An 18,196-nucleotide genomic window follows, 5' to 3' on the forward strand; every position below is an offset into this window, starting at 1 on the left:
ATTTTAAACATCTTTCTAATTTACTTATATTATCCAATTTATTTTATTCTCTTGATATTCTTTGATGCTCACTAGCTGCTGATTGGTTGCTGCACATAGAAGCCTCGTGTGATTGGCTCACCATGTGCATTGCTTTTTCTTCAACTAAGGATTTTTTTAAAAATGAAGCAAAATAAATAATGGAAGTAAATTGTAATGTTTAAATTTCTATTCTCTATCTGAATCATGAAAGAAAGATTTTGGCTTTAGTGGCCCTTTAAAGCCTTTGATAGTTGAGTTGCAGCACAACCATGTCCTTCCAGATTCTGTCCCACCCATCTCCGTGTAGGAGCTTGGCAGCTTTATTCTTATGAAGTAACAGTGTATTGCTGCCCTGCTTCCTGAATAGCTGAACAACGTGCCCTGAATGGACTGTGCTGCAAGAGACGAGAGTCAAAACTAAACTTTCATGATTGAGATAAAACATGTCATTTAAAAAAAAGAGAGGAAAAAAATGTATTTTTATTATCAAATGTTTCTGTTTCCCCTCCGTATCCTTTGTTGAAACTTAGCTCCTTTCCATAACAGAATACCTAGATAGGTACGGCCTACAGGAGCGTGCATGTCTCATGAGCACTATATGCTGTCATGGAAATGGGCTAGGTTTCAATAAAGGATACCAAGAAAATAAAGTACATTTATAATAGAAGTAAATTGGAAAGTATTTTTTTCCCCTTGTTTTAAATTATACTTTAAATCATTAATAATTTTGAATTATTTTTCCTTTTAAATAAAGTTATCCAAACTTTGTATTAAATATTTCTCAAACATAATGTGCAATCTTTAAACCTTGTACTATTGAGTGCATGATTTCAAGTCAGTTTAAATCCTCCATAATCCTCAGCACTGCTCATCCTGAATACACAGATACAAAACAGGTTGTACCGGGATGGCTTGCTTGCATCTGATGTACACTACTGCAGTGACACATGGATAGCAGTGTGCCTGCCCTTAACCATGTCTAACTCAGACATGATAAAGGGAATAATGTGGTTCCATCTAAGAAGTCTCGTCAGTATGGCAAGGCCCTTTTTAGAAACACAAATTTTACCTTGAGAAATGTTTATGTCGCTAGTGTTCTTTATGCGAAACAGTGACTTCTACATTACAATACAAGTTCTAATAAATTCCCAAAGATTTTGTGTGATTTCTCTCCATGCCGGCGAGGTTTTGAATATCATAAAAATCATTTATATTTCATGATTCAGATAGAGCATATATTTTTTAAATAGTTTTCCGTTTACTCATGTTATCAAATTTACTTCATTCTCTTTGCTTTTTTTTCTTTCCCCTGATTTATACTTTACATTTTATACATTGAAAAACCATGTAGACTTTTAACTATAGGGGCTAGGTGTTATATACGTTTTTCAGGGCACGTGATAAATAACCAGCCATTAAGTATTTAACGCTCACAAAATTAACCAGAGGTCAGACCTCTGGTTAATTTTTAAAATGTGCCCCAACTGCCCCCTACAAAAATTGTGTAGTGCCTTTTTGAAAATGTAACAAATGAGCATTATTTTTTTCTAAACTGCACTAAGCAGTTTTTAGGGGTTAAAAAGTGGCGGGTGTGGTGTGTTCGCAATTTAAAGGCACTTTTCAGTGCCGTTTTTTTCTGTCTATGGGAACAGTGTGTTCGCTATAAATATATATGTATATGCTTATAAATATGTATGTATATATTCATATACATATATATTTATATTTGCTGCCCATCGCTGCAAGACTTACCCCCTTTGCTGCGCTAGTTCTTATGCCGTATGGAAGTGCGTTCTCGGAAGCGCAAAGCTTCTGTGCACATAACTTGTAATACCAGTGCACTTTTGCATGCGCTGGTATTACTAAGTTGAGCACAAATATCGCTTTCACAGAAGCAATATTTTGCGCTCAACTTGTAATCTAGCCCAAAATAAATTAATGGATTTTTGTTGTTGAGAGAATGAGTTTTATTGAAATATAAGGATACAAACATTATTGTGTATCATTAACAATGAACAAAACATTGTTTACAAAGCACCACATTTCATTTTCACTTGCCTGTTTCTAAGTCACTACAGACAGCCTCTTATCATATGCTTTTTTATTTGCTTTTCACAACAATAAACTGCTAATTCATGTGGGCCATATAGATACCATTGTGCTGGAAACAGCACTAATTGGCTATAATGCAAGTAAATAGATAATAAATTAATAGGCATGTGCTAAGAGGCTGGCAGAAGAGGCTTAGATACAAGGTAATCACAGAAGTAAAAAGTATATTAATATAACTGTGTTGGTTATGCAAAACTGGGTAATGGGTAATAAAGGGATTAGCTATCTTTTCAAACAATACATTTTTTTTTAGTAGACTGTCCCTTTAAGTTAGGTTTATTATGTCTGTGTGTACTAACCAAGCGCTTAGATGACTTCCTCTAAATGAACTTCCTTTGGGAAGATTACTGTAAATCCCCCCACTAGTTGGGTTCCAGGAACATAGAGACTGCTTAAAGGGATTGTAAACGTAATAGTTCTGGAAGTAATCAGTGTTACTATGATCAAAATCTAACCCCACTTTCATTCATGATTACTTAGTTTGCTTCAAAATAAAAGTTGGCCACATTACGAGTTTTGCGTTAGAGGCTGTACGGTGCTAACGAGCAGTTTTCTCTCACCGCTCACTTACCTGCAGTGCTGGTATTATGGGTTTTTACAAACCCAGCGTTAAAAGGCAAGAAGTGAGCGTTGAGCAAAATTTTGCTCCTTAACGCACTCCAATACCAACGCTGCTTAAGTCAGCGGTGAGCTGGTCGTACATGCTCGTGCACGATTTCCCCATAGGAATCAATGGGGAGAGCCGACTGAGAAAAAGTCTAACACCTGCCAAAAAGCAGCATAAAGCTCCTTAACGCAGCCCCATTGATTCCTATGGGGAAATAAAATTTATGTCTACACCTAACACCCTAACATGAACCCCAAGTATAAACTCTGCTAATCTTACACTTATTAACCCCTAATCTGCCGCTCCGGACACCGCGCCACCTACATTATACTTATGAACCCCTAATCTGCTGCCCCCAACATTATATTTATTAACACCTAATCTGCCGCCCCCAATGTCGCCGCAACCTACCTACACTTATTAACCCCTAATCTGCTGCACTCAACGTCGCCGCCACTATAATAAACATATTAACCCCTAAACAGCCGCACTCCCGCCTCGCAAACATTAGTTAAATATTATTAACCCCTAATCTGCCGTCCCTAACATCGCCGCCACCTACCTACATTTATTAACCCCTAACATTCCGCCCCCAACGTCGCCGCCACTATACTAAATGTATTAACCCCTAAACCTAAGTCTAACCCTAACCCTAACACCCCCTAACTTAAATATAATTAAAATAAATCCAACTAAAAATTCCTATAATTAACTAAATAATTCCTATTTAAAACTAAATACTTACCTATACAATAAACCCTAAGCTAGCTACAATATAACTAATAGTTACATTGTATCTAGCTTAGGGTTTATTTTTATTTTACAGGCAAGTTTGTATTTATTTTAACTAGGTAGAATAGTTATTAACTATTTAATAACTACCTAGCTAAAATAAATACAAAAGTACCTGTAAAATAAAACCTAACCTAAGTTACAATAACACCTAACACTACACTATAATTAAATAAACTAAATTAACAACAATTAAATAAATTAAATTAGCTAAAGTACAACCCCCCCACCACTAAATTACAGAAAATAATACACAAATTACAAGATATTTAAACTAATTAACCTAATCTAATAGCCCTATCAAAATAAAAAAAAAACTCTAGCCTAAACTAAACTATCAATAGCCCTTAAAGGGGCCTTTTGCGGGGCATTGCCCGAAAGTAATGAGCTCTTTTACCTGTAAGATCAACATACAGTTCTGAAGAGCGGACATGGATGAAGACTTCTGCCGCTTCCTTGAGGATGGTTAATACATTTAGTATAGTGGCGGCGACGTAGGGGGCGGCAGATTAGGGGTTAAAAAATGTAGGTTGGTGGCAGCGATGTTATGGACGGCAGATTAGGGGTTAATAATATTTAACTAGTGTTTGCGAGGCGGGAGTGCTGCGGTTTAGGGGTTAATATGTTTATTATAGTTGCGGCGATGTCCGGAGCGGCAGATTAGGGGTTAAAAATTTTATTATAGTGTTTGCGATGCGGGAGGGCCTCGGTTTAGGGGTTAATAGGTAGTTTATGGGTGTTAGTGTACTTTTTAGCACTTTAGTTATGAGTTTTATGCTACGGCGTTGTAGTGTAAAACTCTTAACTACTGACTTTTAAATGCAATAGGACTCTTGACGGGGTCGGGTGTACCGCTCTCTTTTTGGCCTCCCAGGACAGACTTGTAATACCGCCGCTATGGAAGTCCCATAGAAAAAAGACTTTACGAAGTTTACATAAGTCGTTTTGCAGTAAGGCCAAAGAAGTGTGCGGTGACCCTAAACCTTCAAGACTCGTAATACCAGCAGGCGTAAAAAAGCAGCGTAGCGCCGGGAGGAGGAGAGGTATGAGTAAATCAGAGTGATAAGCTCTAAAAACACTTTTTATTTAGAAGCAAATTAAGTAATCATGAATGAAAGTTGGATTAGATTTTGATCATAGTAACAGTGATTACTTCCAGAACGATTACGTTTACAATCACTTTAAGCAGTCTCTATGTTCCTGGAACCCAACTAGTGGGGGGATTTACAGTAATCTTCCCAAAGGAAGTTCATTTAGAGGAAGTCATCTAAGCGCTTGGTTAGTACATACAGTGTTTTTTTTAGAGTAACGTGGATGTAACCAGAGGCGCCTCTGATGTTTTCCACTTTCTTGGGATCAGCTTGCTTAACACAGTTTATCATAATGAATAGTAGTTGATCTGAACTTACACCCAATTCTTGGGAGTTTGTGTAAAGGAATATGACAGGATCTAAATTTAGCTTAAGCCCCAATACCTTTTCTATATCTTTCTTAATCTCCTGCCAGTTTAAAGTGACTTTAGGACATAGTCATCAACCATGCCACCACAAACTCTCTAGCAATCATTAGATGTGCCTCTGTGTAGCTAATCTAGTGGGCGCGAAGTTCCACCTATATAATAGTTTCATGTTCTTTCTCCTCAGTAAATTGTATAGAAATGATCTGCTCATATTATTGAAGATCCTTTATAGGTATTTGGGATTGGATTTCTTCTTCCGATTTGGTTGTCTATGGTGGGAAGTTTCTGGAATGATAAACTATAATGGTCTTATATGTAATTGATAGTGTTTCTCTAAACTAATGGATTTTTAATTCTTAAAGAGACTTTTTTGCATTGTTGTTTTTCTGCCAGTTTATGATGTGATAGACATTGAAAAGCAGGTAGTAAGGCTCAGGAGCATGCATGTGTCTGGAGCTCCATATGGCAGCAGTCTTGCAAGAATACATTTAACAGTGTTATACATTTGCGAGAGCACTAGATGGCAGCAGTGTTTGCTTACATGCAGTGCTCCAGACAAATGCATGCAACCTACCTAGGCATTCTCTTCAACGAAGAATACCATGAAAACAAAGTCAATTTGATAATAGAGGTAAATTGGAAACTTTTATTTATTTATTTATTTAATTGGATTTGACAAAAGATAACAAACATGCACGTTAACATCTGTTAATTACAATACTGGGTGAAACATTTCTCTGATGTTCACTTGGTAATTATAGCTTGATAGGTTGGAGGGAGCAAAAACATCAGATGTGGTTCAGAATAGTTGTATTACAATGTAGTATTATCCGTTAAGATATCTAGTAATAACTGGTAAAACAGGAAACCTATATATGGTAAACCGAGAGAAGAGAGATAGGAAAAAAAAAGAAATAAAAATGAAGGGAGAGGGAAGAGATGAAAAAGGAAGGAGAGGGGGGGGGGGGATGAGAAAGTAGGGAGGAACAGGGCCTAGAGAAGGGTTGACGAGAGTGGGGAATTATGGGGTGAAGGTGTCTGTGAGATAGGCAAAGCTGTTTGAGCACATTAGTAGTCTAATTAATTTTGTGTATTTGTAAGGTTTCCCTGTAATATGTAATATCTTGGAACATAGCTATTTATTTCTTCTAAGATAAGAGTTCTCTTTAAGTAGCATCAATTCTCGGGTTCTCTCTATCCACTCAGTGATGTTTGGTAAATGGGAGGTCTTCCAGTGTTGTGCGAGGAGTGCGCGTATACTATTTAAAACAATTTAGGAAACTTTTATTTTTCTATTATATATCCTGAATCACATGATAAAAAAATGTTGGGGTTTATGTCCTTTTAATAAAGAGATGCAATATATTAAGCTAGTTATGCAGTGTTCTTTATTGTAGCATTTATCTGAGCAATACGCCAGTTACTAGGTCTGCAACATACGTGTATTTGCTCTCTACTGCCCTGATGTGCCATCCCTGCTGAGTTCCTCCCAATGCTTCCTGCTAATTCCATGCTTGCCTATGGTGTACTCTTGTCTCTCTCTCTTTTTTTTTGTTGCCTTTTGTAAATTATCTGTCATTCCTTTTTTCCCATTAATCGTGTCCTGTTGGCATTATCTCTTGAATTTTCCTTAACATTGATACTTTCTGTGGGTGCAGTCGGTATTCCTCTCCCACTTGGGAGGGAAGTGATGTTCTGCAGAAGAAGCAGGCCGTCTTGTGTGCTCTGCTAAGGCTGTTGGACACCAACAAGGATACTCTGCAAGAAGAAGAGAGAAGCTTTCAGCTGATCAAGGTCAGTGGCTGGTTTGCACAATGTCACACCAACATGCATGACGTTAAGTATTGCTATAATCAGCATTCTATCATTATATTATTGACATATCTCAATTTTATAAAAAAAACAGCCACTTAAAAATGCATCCATTCATTTGTTGCAATGTTAATATGAGCACACAGTAATATAGTAAATATTGTGGGTATTGGTTTTTAGGAAACATCAGAGCCACATAAAACACAGCACCACCACGGACAGCGCTCACATAGGACAGTAGTGCTGGAAAGACTGAAGATTTTATTGTAGATGTGTGCACATAATGGTAGTTGAATGTCAGGATGTGGCACATGAACATGCTCAAATGATAAACTGCAACATTTTAGAGCCTCCAGTTGTAATGCGGACATTTTACACATAATGAAAAATATATATTTTTTTATGTCACATTTCTTTTAGGATTTTTATGTTTTGGTGATGAGAGATGCTTCAAATCTACCCCAGCTTGAGGGGAACGTGATCCGGCTACATCGACTGGTTGAGACAGCTGAACTCAGGTGATATAAAACATGAAAACCCAAAGACAAGTAGACACTATCAAACATATCAAAGTGTACACCCATACTAAAGCGTACAGATACCTTCACAAGAATACAGAATGGTATAGTATACCCAGACCTTATCCAACACAACGTGCACACATACTATAACATACTGTGCAGCACACACAGATACCATCACAAGAATACTGCAGTATACACAGACCTTATCAAACACAACATGTGCACTCATACTATAACATACTGTGCAGCACACACAGATACCATCACAAGAATACTGCCATACCCAGACCTTATCCAACACAACGTGCACACATACTATAACATACTGTGCAGCACACACAGATACCATCACAAGAATACTGCCATACCCAGACCTTATCCAACACAACGTGCACACATACTATAACATACTGTGCAGCACACACAGATACCATCACAAGAATACTGCCATACCCAGACCTTATCCAACACAACGTGCACACTTACTATAACATACTGTGCAGCACACACAGATACCATCACAAGAATACTGCCATACCCAGACCTTATCCAACACAACATGCACACATACTATAACATACTGTGCAGCACACACAGATACCATCACAAGAATACTGCCGTATCCAGACCTTATCCAGCAGAACGTGCACACATACTATAACATACTGTGCAGCACACACAGATACCATCACAAGAATACTGCCGTATCCAGACCTTATCCAACACAACGTGCACACATACTATAGCATACTGTGCAACACACAGATACTATCACAAGAATACTGCCATACCCAGACCTTATCCAACACAACGTGCACACATACTATAACATACTGTGCAGCACACACAGATACCATCACAAGAATACTGCAGTATCCAGACACTATCCAACACAACGTGCACACATACTATAACATACTGTGCAGCACACACAGATACCATCACAAGAATACTGCAGTATTCAGACACTATCCAACACAACGTGCACACATACTATAACATACTGTGCAGCACACACAGATACCATCACAAGAATACTGCTGTATCCAGACCTTATCCAACACAACGTGCACACATACTATAACATACTGTGCAGCACACACAGATACCATCACAAGAATACTGCCGTATCCAGACCTTATCCAACACAACGTGCACACATACTATAATATACTGTGCAGCACACACAGATACCATCACAAGAATACTGCCGTATCCAGACCTTATCCAACACAACGTGTACACATACTATAACATACTGTGCAGCACACACAGATACCATCACAAGAATACTGCCGTATCCAGACCTTATCCAACACAACGTGTACACATACTATAACATACTGTGCAGCACACAGATACTATCACAAGAATACTGCCGTACGCAGACCTTATCCAACACAACGTGCACACATACTATAACATACTGTGCAGCACACACAGATACCATCACAAGAATACTGCCTTATCCAGACCTTATCCAACACAACGTGCACACATACTATAGCATACTGTGCAGCACACAGATACTATCACAAGAATACTGCCGTATCCAGACCTTATCCAACACAACGTGTACGCATACTATAGCATACTGTGCAGCACACAGATACTATCACAAGAATACTGCCATATACAGACCTTATCCAACACAACGTGTACACATACTATAACATACTCTGCAGCACACACAGATACCATCACAAGAATACTGCCGTATACAGACCTTATCCAACACAACGTGCACACATACTATAACATACTATGCAGCACACAGATACTATCACAAGAATACTGCCGTACCCAGACCTTATCCAACACAACGTGCACACATACTATAACATACTGTGTAGCACACACAGATACCATCACAAGAATACTGCCGTATCCAGACCTTATCCAACACAACGTGCACACATACTATAGCATACTGTGCAGCACACAGATACTATCACAAGAATACTGCCATACCCAGACCTTATCCAACACAACGTGCACACATACTATAACATACTGTGCAGCACACACAGATACCATCACAAGAATACTGCAGTATCCAGACACTATCCAACACAACGTGCACACATACTATAACATACAGGGAGTGCAGAATTATTAGGCAAGTTGTATTTTTGAGGATTCATTTTATTATTGAACAACAACCATGTTCTCAATGAACCCAAAAAACTCATTAATATCAAAGCTGAATATTTTTGGAAGTAGTTTTTAGTTTGTTTTTAGTTTTAGCTATTTTAGGGGGATATCTGTGTGTGCAGGTGACTATTACTGTGCATAATTATTAGGCAACTTAACAAAAAACAAATATATACCCATTTCAATTATTTATTTTTACCAGTGAAACCAATATAACATCTCAACATTCACAAATATACATTTCTGACATTCAAAAACAAAACAAAAACAAATCAGTGACCAATATAGCCACCTTTCTTTGCAAGGACACTCAAAAGCCTGCCATCCATGGATTATGTCAGTGTTTTGATCTGTTCACCATCAACATTGCGTGCAGCAGCAACCACAGCCTCCCAGACACTGTTCAGAGAGGTGTACTATTTTCCCTCCTTGTAAATCTCACATTTGATGATGGACCACAGGTTCTCAATGGGGTTCAGATCAGGTGAACAAGGAGGCCATGTCATTAGATTTTCTTCTTTTATACCCTTTCTTGCCAGCCACGCTGTGGAGTACTTGGACACGTGTGATGGAGCATTGTCCTGCATGAAAATCATGTTTTTCTTGAAGGATGCAGACTTCTTCCTGTACCACTGCTTGAAGAAGGTGTCTTCCAGAAACTGGCAGTAGGACTGGGAGTTGAGCTTGACTCCATCCTCAACCCGAAAAGGCACCACAAGCTCATCTTTTATGATACCAGCCCAAACCAGTACTCCACCTCCACCTTGCTGGCGTCTGAGTCGGACTGGAGCTCTCTGCCCTTTACCAATCCAGCCATGGGCCCATCCATCTGGCCCATCAAGACTCACTCTCATTTCATCAGTCCATAAAACCTTAGAAAATTCAGTCTTGAGATATTTCTTGGCCCAGTCTTGACGTTTCAGCTTGTGTGTCTTGTTCAGTGGTGGTCGTCTTTCAGCCTTTCTTACCTTGGCCATGTCTCTGAGTATTGCACACCTTGTGCTTTTGGGCACTCCAGTGATGTTGCAGCTCTGAAATATGGCCAAACTGGTGGCAAGTGGCATCTTGGCAGCTGCACGCTTGACTTTTCTCAGTTCATGGGCAGTTATTTTGCGCCTTGGTTTTTCCACAAGCTTCTTGCGACCCTGTTGACTATTTTGAATGAAACGCTTGATTGTTCGATGATCACGCTTCAGAAGCTTTGCAATTTTAAGAGTGCTCCATCCCTCTGCAAGATATCTCACTATTTTTGACTTTTCTGAGCCTGTCAAGTCCTTCTTTTGACCCATTTTGCCAAAGGAAAGGAAGTTGCCTAATAATTATGCACACCTGATATAGGGTGTTGATGTCATTAGACCACACCCCTTCTCATTACAGAGATGCACATCACCTAATATGCTTAATTGGTAGTAGGCTTTCAAGCCTATACAGCTTGGAGTAAGACAACATGCATAAAGAGGATGATGTGGTCAAAATACTCATTTGCCTAATAATTCTGCACTCCCTGTACTGTGCAGCACACACAGATACCATCACAAGAATACTGCCGTATCCAGACCTTATCCAACACAACGTGCACACACACTATAACATACTGTGCAGCACAAACAGATACCATCACAAGAATACTGCCGTATCCAGACCTTATCCAACACAACGTTCACACATACTATAACATACTGTGCAGCACACACAGATACCATCACAAGAATACTGCCGTATACAGACCTTATCCAACACAACGTGCACACATACTATAGCATACTGTGCAGCACACACAGATACCATCACAAGAATACTGCAGTACCCAGACATTATTGAACACAAAATGTGCACACATACTATAACATACTGTGCAGCACACAGATACTATCACAAGAATACTGCCGTACACAGACATTATCAAACATAACACATGCACACATACTATAACATACTGTGCAGCACACAGATACTATCACAAGAATACTGCCGTACACAGACATTATCAAACATAACACTTGCACACATACTATAACATACTGTGCAGCACACAGATACTATCACAAGAATACTGCAGTACACAGACATTATTAAACATAACACGTGCACACATACTATAACATACTGTGCAGCACACAGATACTATCACAAGAATACTGCCGTACACAGACATTATCAAACATAACACGTGCACACATACTATAATATACTGTGCAGCACACAGATACTATCACAAGAATACTGCAGTACACAGACATTATTAAACATAACACGTGCACACATACTATAACATGCTGTGCAGCACACAGATACTATCACAAGAATACTGCCGTACACAGACATTATCAAACATAACACATGCACACATACTATAATATACTGTGCAGCACACAGATACTATCACAAGAATACTGCAGTACACAGACATTATTAAACATAACACGTGCACACATACTATAACATACTGTGCAGCACACAGATACTATCACTCAAGAATACTGCCGTACACAGAAAGTATCAAGGAACAGCTAAACATATTGCAACAATACCACACTGGTCAAAATTCTCCAAGACGTCTCGCTAGCTTCACCAGCATCACTGGGATATCCAGTTTCTCCAGTTACTTGGTTACTAGGCAGCTAATTTACTAAAAGAAACAACCATGAGTGAACTTTAGTGAATCAGCTGCATAGAATAAAATAAGAATAGGAAAAGCTGGTGGAGAGACCTTAGTAAATGTTACCATTTGTCTGACACAGTATATGAGTATAGGCACAGATTTGTGCCATGCACTTAGTCATATACATATACCAATGTTTGACTGCGCTCTGTTTTTTGCTGGCGTTTAATTCTAATGAGAAACACCCTTTGCTCTTCTGTCACAGACACAGTTTGAGAAATTCTCTAGACCTTGCTGAGACCAGAAATGAGATTGTCCTTTCACCGACAAAAATCCTGCTGCTTAGGACAAAATACACCCCTGCACATACGGCAATATCACAGTCCTGTTGTTATTTTTGTGACTAACTAAATACAGTCATACCTGTCAGTTTCAATCATGGTGTTAAAAAATACAAGCGTGTTTAGCTTGATAGTAGGTAATTAACTGTGATTGACATTACTTTGTATACGGGCTCTGTACTAGACTTTTAATGAAAAACAAAGTATTTTTTAAATGAAAAGAAATAAATTAGATTTCTGGAGGGGGTTTGTAAATACGTTTTGAGTATTCGTGCTCATTAAAGAGACATAATAGTATGAAAATTAAATACTGTAATGCTTTAAAGCATCTTCTTATTTCTTTGTGTTTAATCCCTGATAATTTTTCTTAATAGCAGCTTCTTTTTGTAACAGGAATGTGATCTTGCCCATAGCATGACAGTCCAGAAAACCACCACATTCACATTACACATGCAGTGCCATGCACACACTATTAGTCACATTATAGGGCCATGCACTGAAACTATTAATCACAATATAGTGCCATGCACTGAAACTATTAATCACAATATAGTGCCATGCACTGAAACTATTAATCACAATAAAGTGCCATGCACAGACACTATCATTCTCAATATAGTATATTGCAATCCAAATACATTATAATTCACAGTATAGTACCATGCAAAGACACAAAGGTTAATAGTATCACAGTAAAGTTCCACACACAGACACTATCATTCACAATATCACTATATAGTACCATGCACAGACATAAAAAGGTTAATAGTATCACAGTAAAGTTCCACGCACAGACACTATCATTCACAATATCACTATATAGTACCATGCACAGACACAAAGGTTAATAGTATCACAGTAAAGTTCCACGCACAGACACTATCATTCACAATATCACTATATAGTACCATGAACAGACACTATTATTCTCAATATAATATAGTGCAAGCCACAGACACCATCGTTCACAATATTACAATATAGTGGCATGCACAGACACTGTTGTTTAGAATATCACTAAATAGTACCATTCACAATATCAATATATAACGTCATGCACAGACACTATCATTCATTCACAATAACACTATGTAGTGCCAGGTACAAACACTATAATTCACAATAACACTATATAGTGCCAGGTACATACACTGTAATTCACAATAACACTATATAGTGCCAGGTACAGACACTATCATTCACAATATCACCGTATATAGTGCCATTCACAAACACTATCATTCACAGCATCATTATATAGTACCATGCACAGACACTATCATTTACAATAACACTATATAATGTCATGCACAGACATTATCATTCACAATAACATTATATAGCGTCATGCACAGACACTATCATTTACAATATCATTATATAGCGCCAGGTACAAACACTATAATTCACAATAACACTATATAGTACCATGCACAGACACTATCATTTACAATATCACTATTGGGTGACATGCTGTTATGTAAAATATCACAAATGCAATGTGTTTAGGGAGAGAGAGCAAAAGAGAGGAGGAGAGAGAGCACAAAAGAGCGTGAGAGAGAGAGCGCAAAAGAGAGAGGGGGAGAGAGAGTGCAAAAGAGAGGGGGAGAGAGAGCGCTAAAGAGAGGGGGGAGAGAGCAATAGAGAGGGGAGAGAGAGCAAAAGAGAGGGGGGATAGAGAGAGGGATCAAAAGAGAGGTGGAGGGAGAGCAAAAGAGATGGGGAGAGAGAGAGAGCACAAAAGAGAGAGGAGGAGAGAGTGCAAAAGAGAGAGGGGGAGAGAGAGCACAAAATTGAGGGGGAGAGAGCAAAAGAGAGGGGAGAGAGAGAGCAAAAGAGAGTGGGAAGAAGAGAGAGAAAAGGAGAGGGGAAAAGAGTGAGCAAAAGAGGGGGAGAGAGTGAGCAAAAGATAGGGGGAGAGAGTGAGCAAAAGAGAGGGGGAGAGAGTGAGCAAAAGAGAGGGGTAGAGAGAGAGAGAGAGCAAAAGAGAGGGGGGAGCAAGAGAGCAAGAGAGGGTGAGCGAGAGAGCAAGAGATGGGGAGAGAGAGAGCAAGAGAGGAGGGAGAGAGAGCAAAAGAGAGTGGGAGAGAGAGCAAAAGAGAGGGGGTAGGGAGAGAGAGCAAAAGAGAGGGGAGAGAGAGCAAAAGAGAGAAGGGAGAGAGAGAGCAAAAGAGGGGGAGAGAGAGAGCAAAAGAGAGGGGGGAGAGAGAGAGCAAAAGAGAGGGGGAGAAAGAGCAAAAGAGAGGGGGAGAGAGAGAGAGAGCAAAATAGGGGGGGAGAGAGCAAAAGAGAGGGGGAGAGAGAGAGCAAAAGAGAGGGGGGAGAGAGAGCAAAAGAGGGGAGGAGAGAGAGCAAAAGAGAGGGGGGAGAGAGAGAGAGAGCAAAAGAGAGGGGGGAGAGAGAGCAAAAGAGAGGGGAGAGAGAGAGAGCAAAAGAGAGGGGGAGAGAGAGAGAGCAAAAGAGAGGGGGAGAGAGAGAGAGCAAAAGAGAGGGGGAGAGAGAGAGAGCAAAAGAGAGGGGGGAGAGAGAGAGCAAAAGAGAAGGGGGAGAGAGAGCAAAAGAGACGGGGAGAGAGAGAGAGTTAAAGAGAGGGGGAGAGAGAGAACTAAAGAGAGGGGGAGGAGAGAGAGCAAGAGAGGGGGGAGAGAGAGAGAGCAAGAGAGGGAGGTGAGAGAGCAAAAGAGAGGGGGAGAGAGAGAGAGCAAAAGAGAGGGGGAGAGAGAGCAAAAGAGAGGGGAGAGAGCAAAATAGAGGGGGGGAGAGAAAACAAAATAGAGGGGGAGAGAGAGAGCAAAAGAGAGAGGGAGAGAGAGAGCAAAAGAGAGAGGGAGAGAGAGCAAAAGAGAGGGGGAGAGAGAGCAAAAGAGAGAGGGAGAGAGAGCACAAAAGAGAGGGGGAGAGAGAGAGCAAAAGAGGGGGGAGAAAGAGAGAGCAAAAGAGAGGGGGAGAGAGAGAGCAAAAGAGAGAGGGGAGAGAGGGCAAAAGAGAGGGGGGAGAGAGAGTGCAAAAGAGACGGGGGAGAGAGCAAAAGAGACGGGGAGAGAGAGAGCAAAAGAGAGGGGGAGAGAGAGCACAAAGGAGAGGGGGAGAGAGAACAAAAGAGAGGAGAGAGAGAGAGAGCAAGAGAGGTGGGAGAGAGAGCAAGAGAGGGAGGAGAGAGAGCAAAAGAGAGGGGGTATGGAGAGAGAGCAAAAGAGAGGGGGGGAGAGAGAGAGGGGGGAGAGAGCAAAAGAGAGGGGGAGAGATATAGTACCATGCACAGACACTATCATTTACAATAACACTATATAGTGTCATGCACAGACATTATCATTCACAATAACACTATATAGCGTCATGCACAGACACTATCATTTACAATATCATTATATAGTGCCAGGTGCAAACACTATAATTCACAATAACACTATATAGTACCATGCACAGACACTATCATTTACAATATCACTATTGGGTGACATGCTGTTATGTAAAATATCACAAATGCAATGTGATTAGGGAGAGAGAGCAAAAGAGAGGGGGGAGAGAGAGAGAGAGAGCAAAAGAGAGAGGGGAGAGAGAGCAAAAGAGAGGGGGGAGAGAGAGTGCAAAAGAGAGAGGGGAGAGAGCAAAAGAGACGGGGAGAGAGAGAGCAAAAGAGAGGGGGAGAGAGAGCACAAAGAGAGGGGGAGAGAGAGAACAAAAGAGAGGGGGGAGAGAGAGAGCAAGAGAGGGGGGAGAGAGAGAGAGCAAGAGAGGGAGGAGAGAGAGCAAAAGAGAGGGGGTATGGAGAGAGAACAGAAGAGGGGGGGGGAGAGCAAAATAGAGGGGAAGAGAGAGAGCAAAAGAGAGAGGGAGAGAGAGCACAAAAGAGAGGGGGAGAGAGAGAGAGCAAAATGGGGGGAGAGAGAGCAAAAGAGAGGGGGAGAGAGAGAGAGAGCAAAAGAGAGGGGGAGAGAGAGCAAAAGAGAGGGGGAGAGAGACCAAAAGAGAGGGGGAGAGAGAGAGAGCAAAAGAGAGGGGGAGAGAGTGCAAAAGAGAGGGGGAGAGAGAGCAAAAGAGAGGGGGAGAGAGAGAGCAAAAGAGAGGGAGAGTGAGCGCAAAAGAGAGGGGGAAGAGAGAGAGAGTGCAAAAGAGAGGGGGGAGAGAGAGAGCAAAAGAGAGACTGAGAGAGAGAGCAAAAGAGATAGGGGGAGAGAGAGAGCAAAAGAGAGGTGGAGAGAGAGAGAGCAAAAGAGAGAGGGAGAGAGAGCACAAAAGAGAGGGGGAGAGAGCGAGAGCAAAAGGGGGGGAGAGAGAGAAAAAGAGAGGGGGAGAGAGAGAGAGAGCAAAAGAGAGGGGGAGAGAGAGCAAAAGAGAGGGGGAGAGAGACCAAAAGAGAGGGGGAGAGAGAGAGAGCAAAAGAGAGGGGGAGAGAGGGCAAAAGAGAGGGGGAGAGAGAGCAAAAGAGAGGGGGAGAGAGAGAGCAAAAGAGAGGGGGAGAGAGCGCAAAAGAGAGGGGGAAGAGAGAGAGAGTGCAAAAGAGAGGGGGGAGAGAGAGAGCAAAAGAGAGGGGAGAGAGAGAGAGCAAAAGAGAGGGGGAGAGAGAGAGCAAAAGAGAGGGGAGAGAGAGAGAGCAAAAGAGAGGAGGGAGATTGAGCAAAATAGAGGGGGAGAGAGAGAGTGTAAAATAGAGGGGGAGAGAGAGAGCATATGAGAGGGGTGGAGAGAGGGGGGAGAGAGAGCAAAATAGAGGGTGAGAGAGAGAGCAAAAGAGAGGGGGGAGAGAGAGAGCAAAAGAGAGGGGAGAGAGAGAGAGCAAAAGAGAGGAGGGAGAGAGAGCAAAATAGAGGGGGAGAGAGAGAGCAAAAGAGAGGGGAGAGAGAGAGAGCAAATGAGAGGGGTGGAGAGAGGGGGGAGAGAGAGCAAAATAGAGGGTGAGAGAGAGAGCAAAATAGAGGGGGGAGAGAGTGCGAAAGAGAGGAAAAGAGAGGGGGAGAGAGAGAGCAAAAGAGAGGGGAGAGAGAGCAAAAGAGAGAGGGGAGAGAGCAAAAAAAAGGGGGAGAGAGAGAGTAAAAGAGAGGGGAGAGAGAGAGCAAAAGAGAGGGGGGAGAGAGCAAAAGAAAGGGAGATAGAGAGAGTAAAAGAGAGGGGGAGAGAGAGAGCAAAATAGAGGGGGGGGAGAGAGCAAAAGAGAGGGGGGGAGAGAGCAAAAGAGAGAGGGGGAGAAAGAGAGCATAAAATAGAGGGGGGAGAGCAAAAGAGAGGGGAGAGAGAGAGAAAAAGAGAGGGGAAAAGAGTGAGCAAAAGAGGTGGAGAGAGTGAGCAAAAGATAGGGGGAGAGAGTGAGCAAAGGAGAGGGGGAGAGAGTGAGCAAAAGAGAGGGGGAGCGAGAGAGGAAGAGATGGAGGAGAGAGAGCAAAAGAGAGGGGGAGAGAGAGCAAAAGTGACGGGGAGAGAGAGAGAGCAAAAGAGAGGGGGAGATAGAGAACAAAAGAGAGGGGGTAGGGAGAGAAAGCAAAAGAGAGGGGGAGAGAGAGAGAGAGCAAAAGAGAGGGGAGAGAGCAAAAGAGAGGAGAGAGAGCAAAACAGAGGGGGAGAGAGAGAGCAAAAGGGAGGGTGAGAGAGAGAGCAAAAGAAAGGGGGGGGGGAGAGAGCAAAAGTGAGGGGGAGAATGAGAGCAAAATAAAGGGGAGAGAGAGAGAGCAAAAGAGAGGGGGTAGGGAGAGAGTGCAAAAGAGGGGGAGAGAGAGCTAAAGAGAGGGGGGAGAGAGAGAGCAAAAGAGAGGGGGGAGAGAGAGAGCAAAATAGAGG

The 18,196-nt window shown here is 41.4% G+C and overlaps 1 protein-coding gene across 1 annotated transcript in view; it reads left to right on the forward strand.

Moving 5' to 3' along the window:
• Positions 1 to 18,196, forward strand: part of RAPGEFL1 (Rap guanine nucleotide exchange factor like 1) — a 124,526-nt gene that overhangs the window by 38,432 nt on the left and 67,898 nt on the right. Inside the window, exons 3-4 of the mRNA XM_053698327.1 lie at positions 6,635 to 6,785; positions 7,224 to 7,321. Coding sequence (XP_053554302.1) covers positions 6,635 to 6,785; positions 7,224 to 7,321 — 249 coding nt within the window. The remainder of the gene's footprint in view (positions 1 to 6,634; positions 6,786 to 7,223; positions 7,322 to 18,196) is intronic.

The sequence above is a fragment of the Bombina bombina genome, chromosome 1 (assembly GCF_027579735.1).
Source record: "Bombina bombina isolate aBomBom1 chromosome 1, aBomBom1.pri, whole genome shotgun sequence".
In the NCBI taxonomy this organism is placed as follows: domain Eukaryota; kingdom Metazoa; phylum Chordata; class Amphibia; order Anura; family Bombinatoridae; genus Bombina; species Bombina bombina.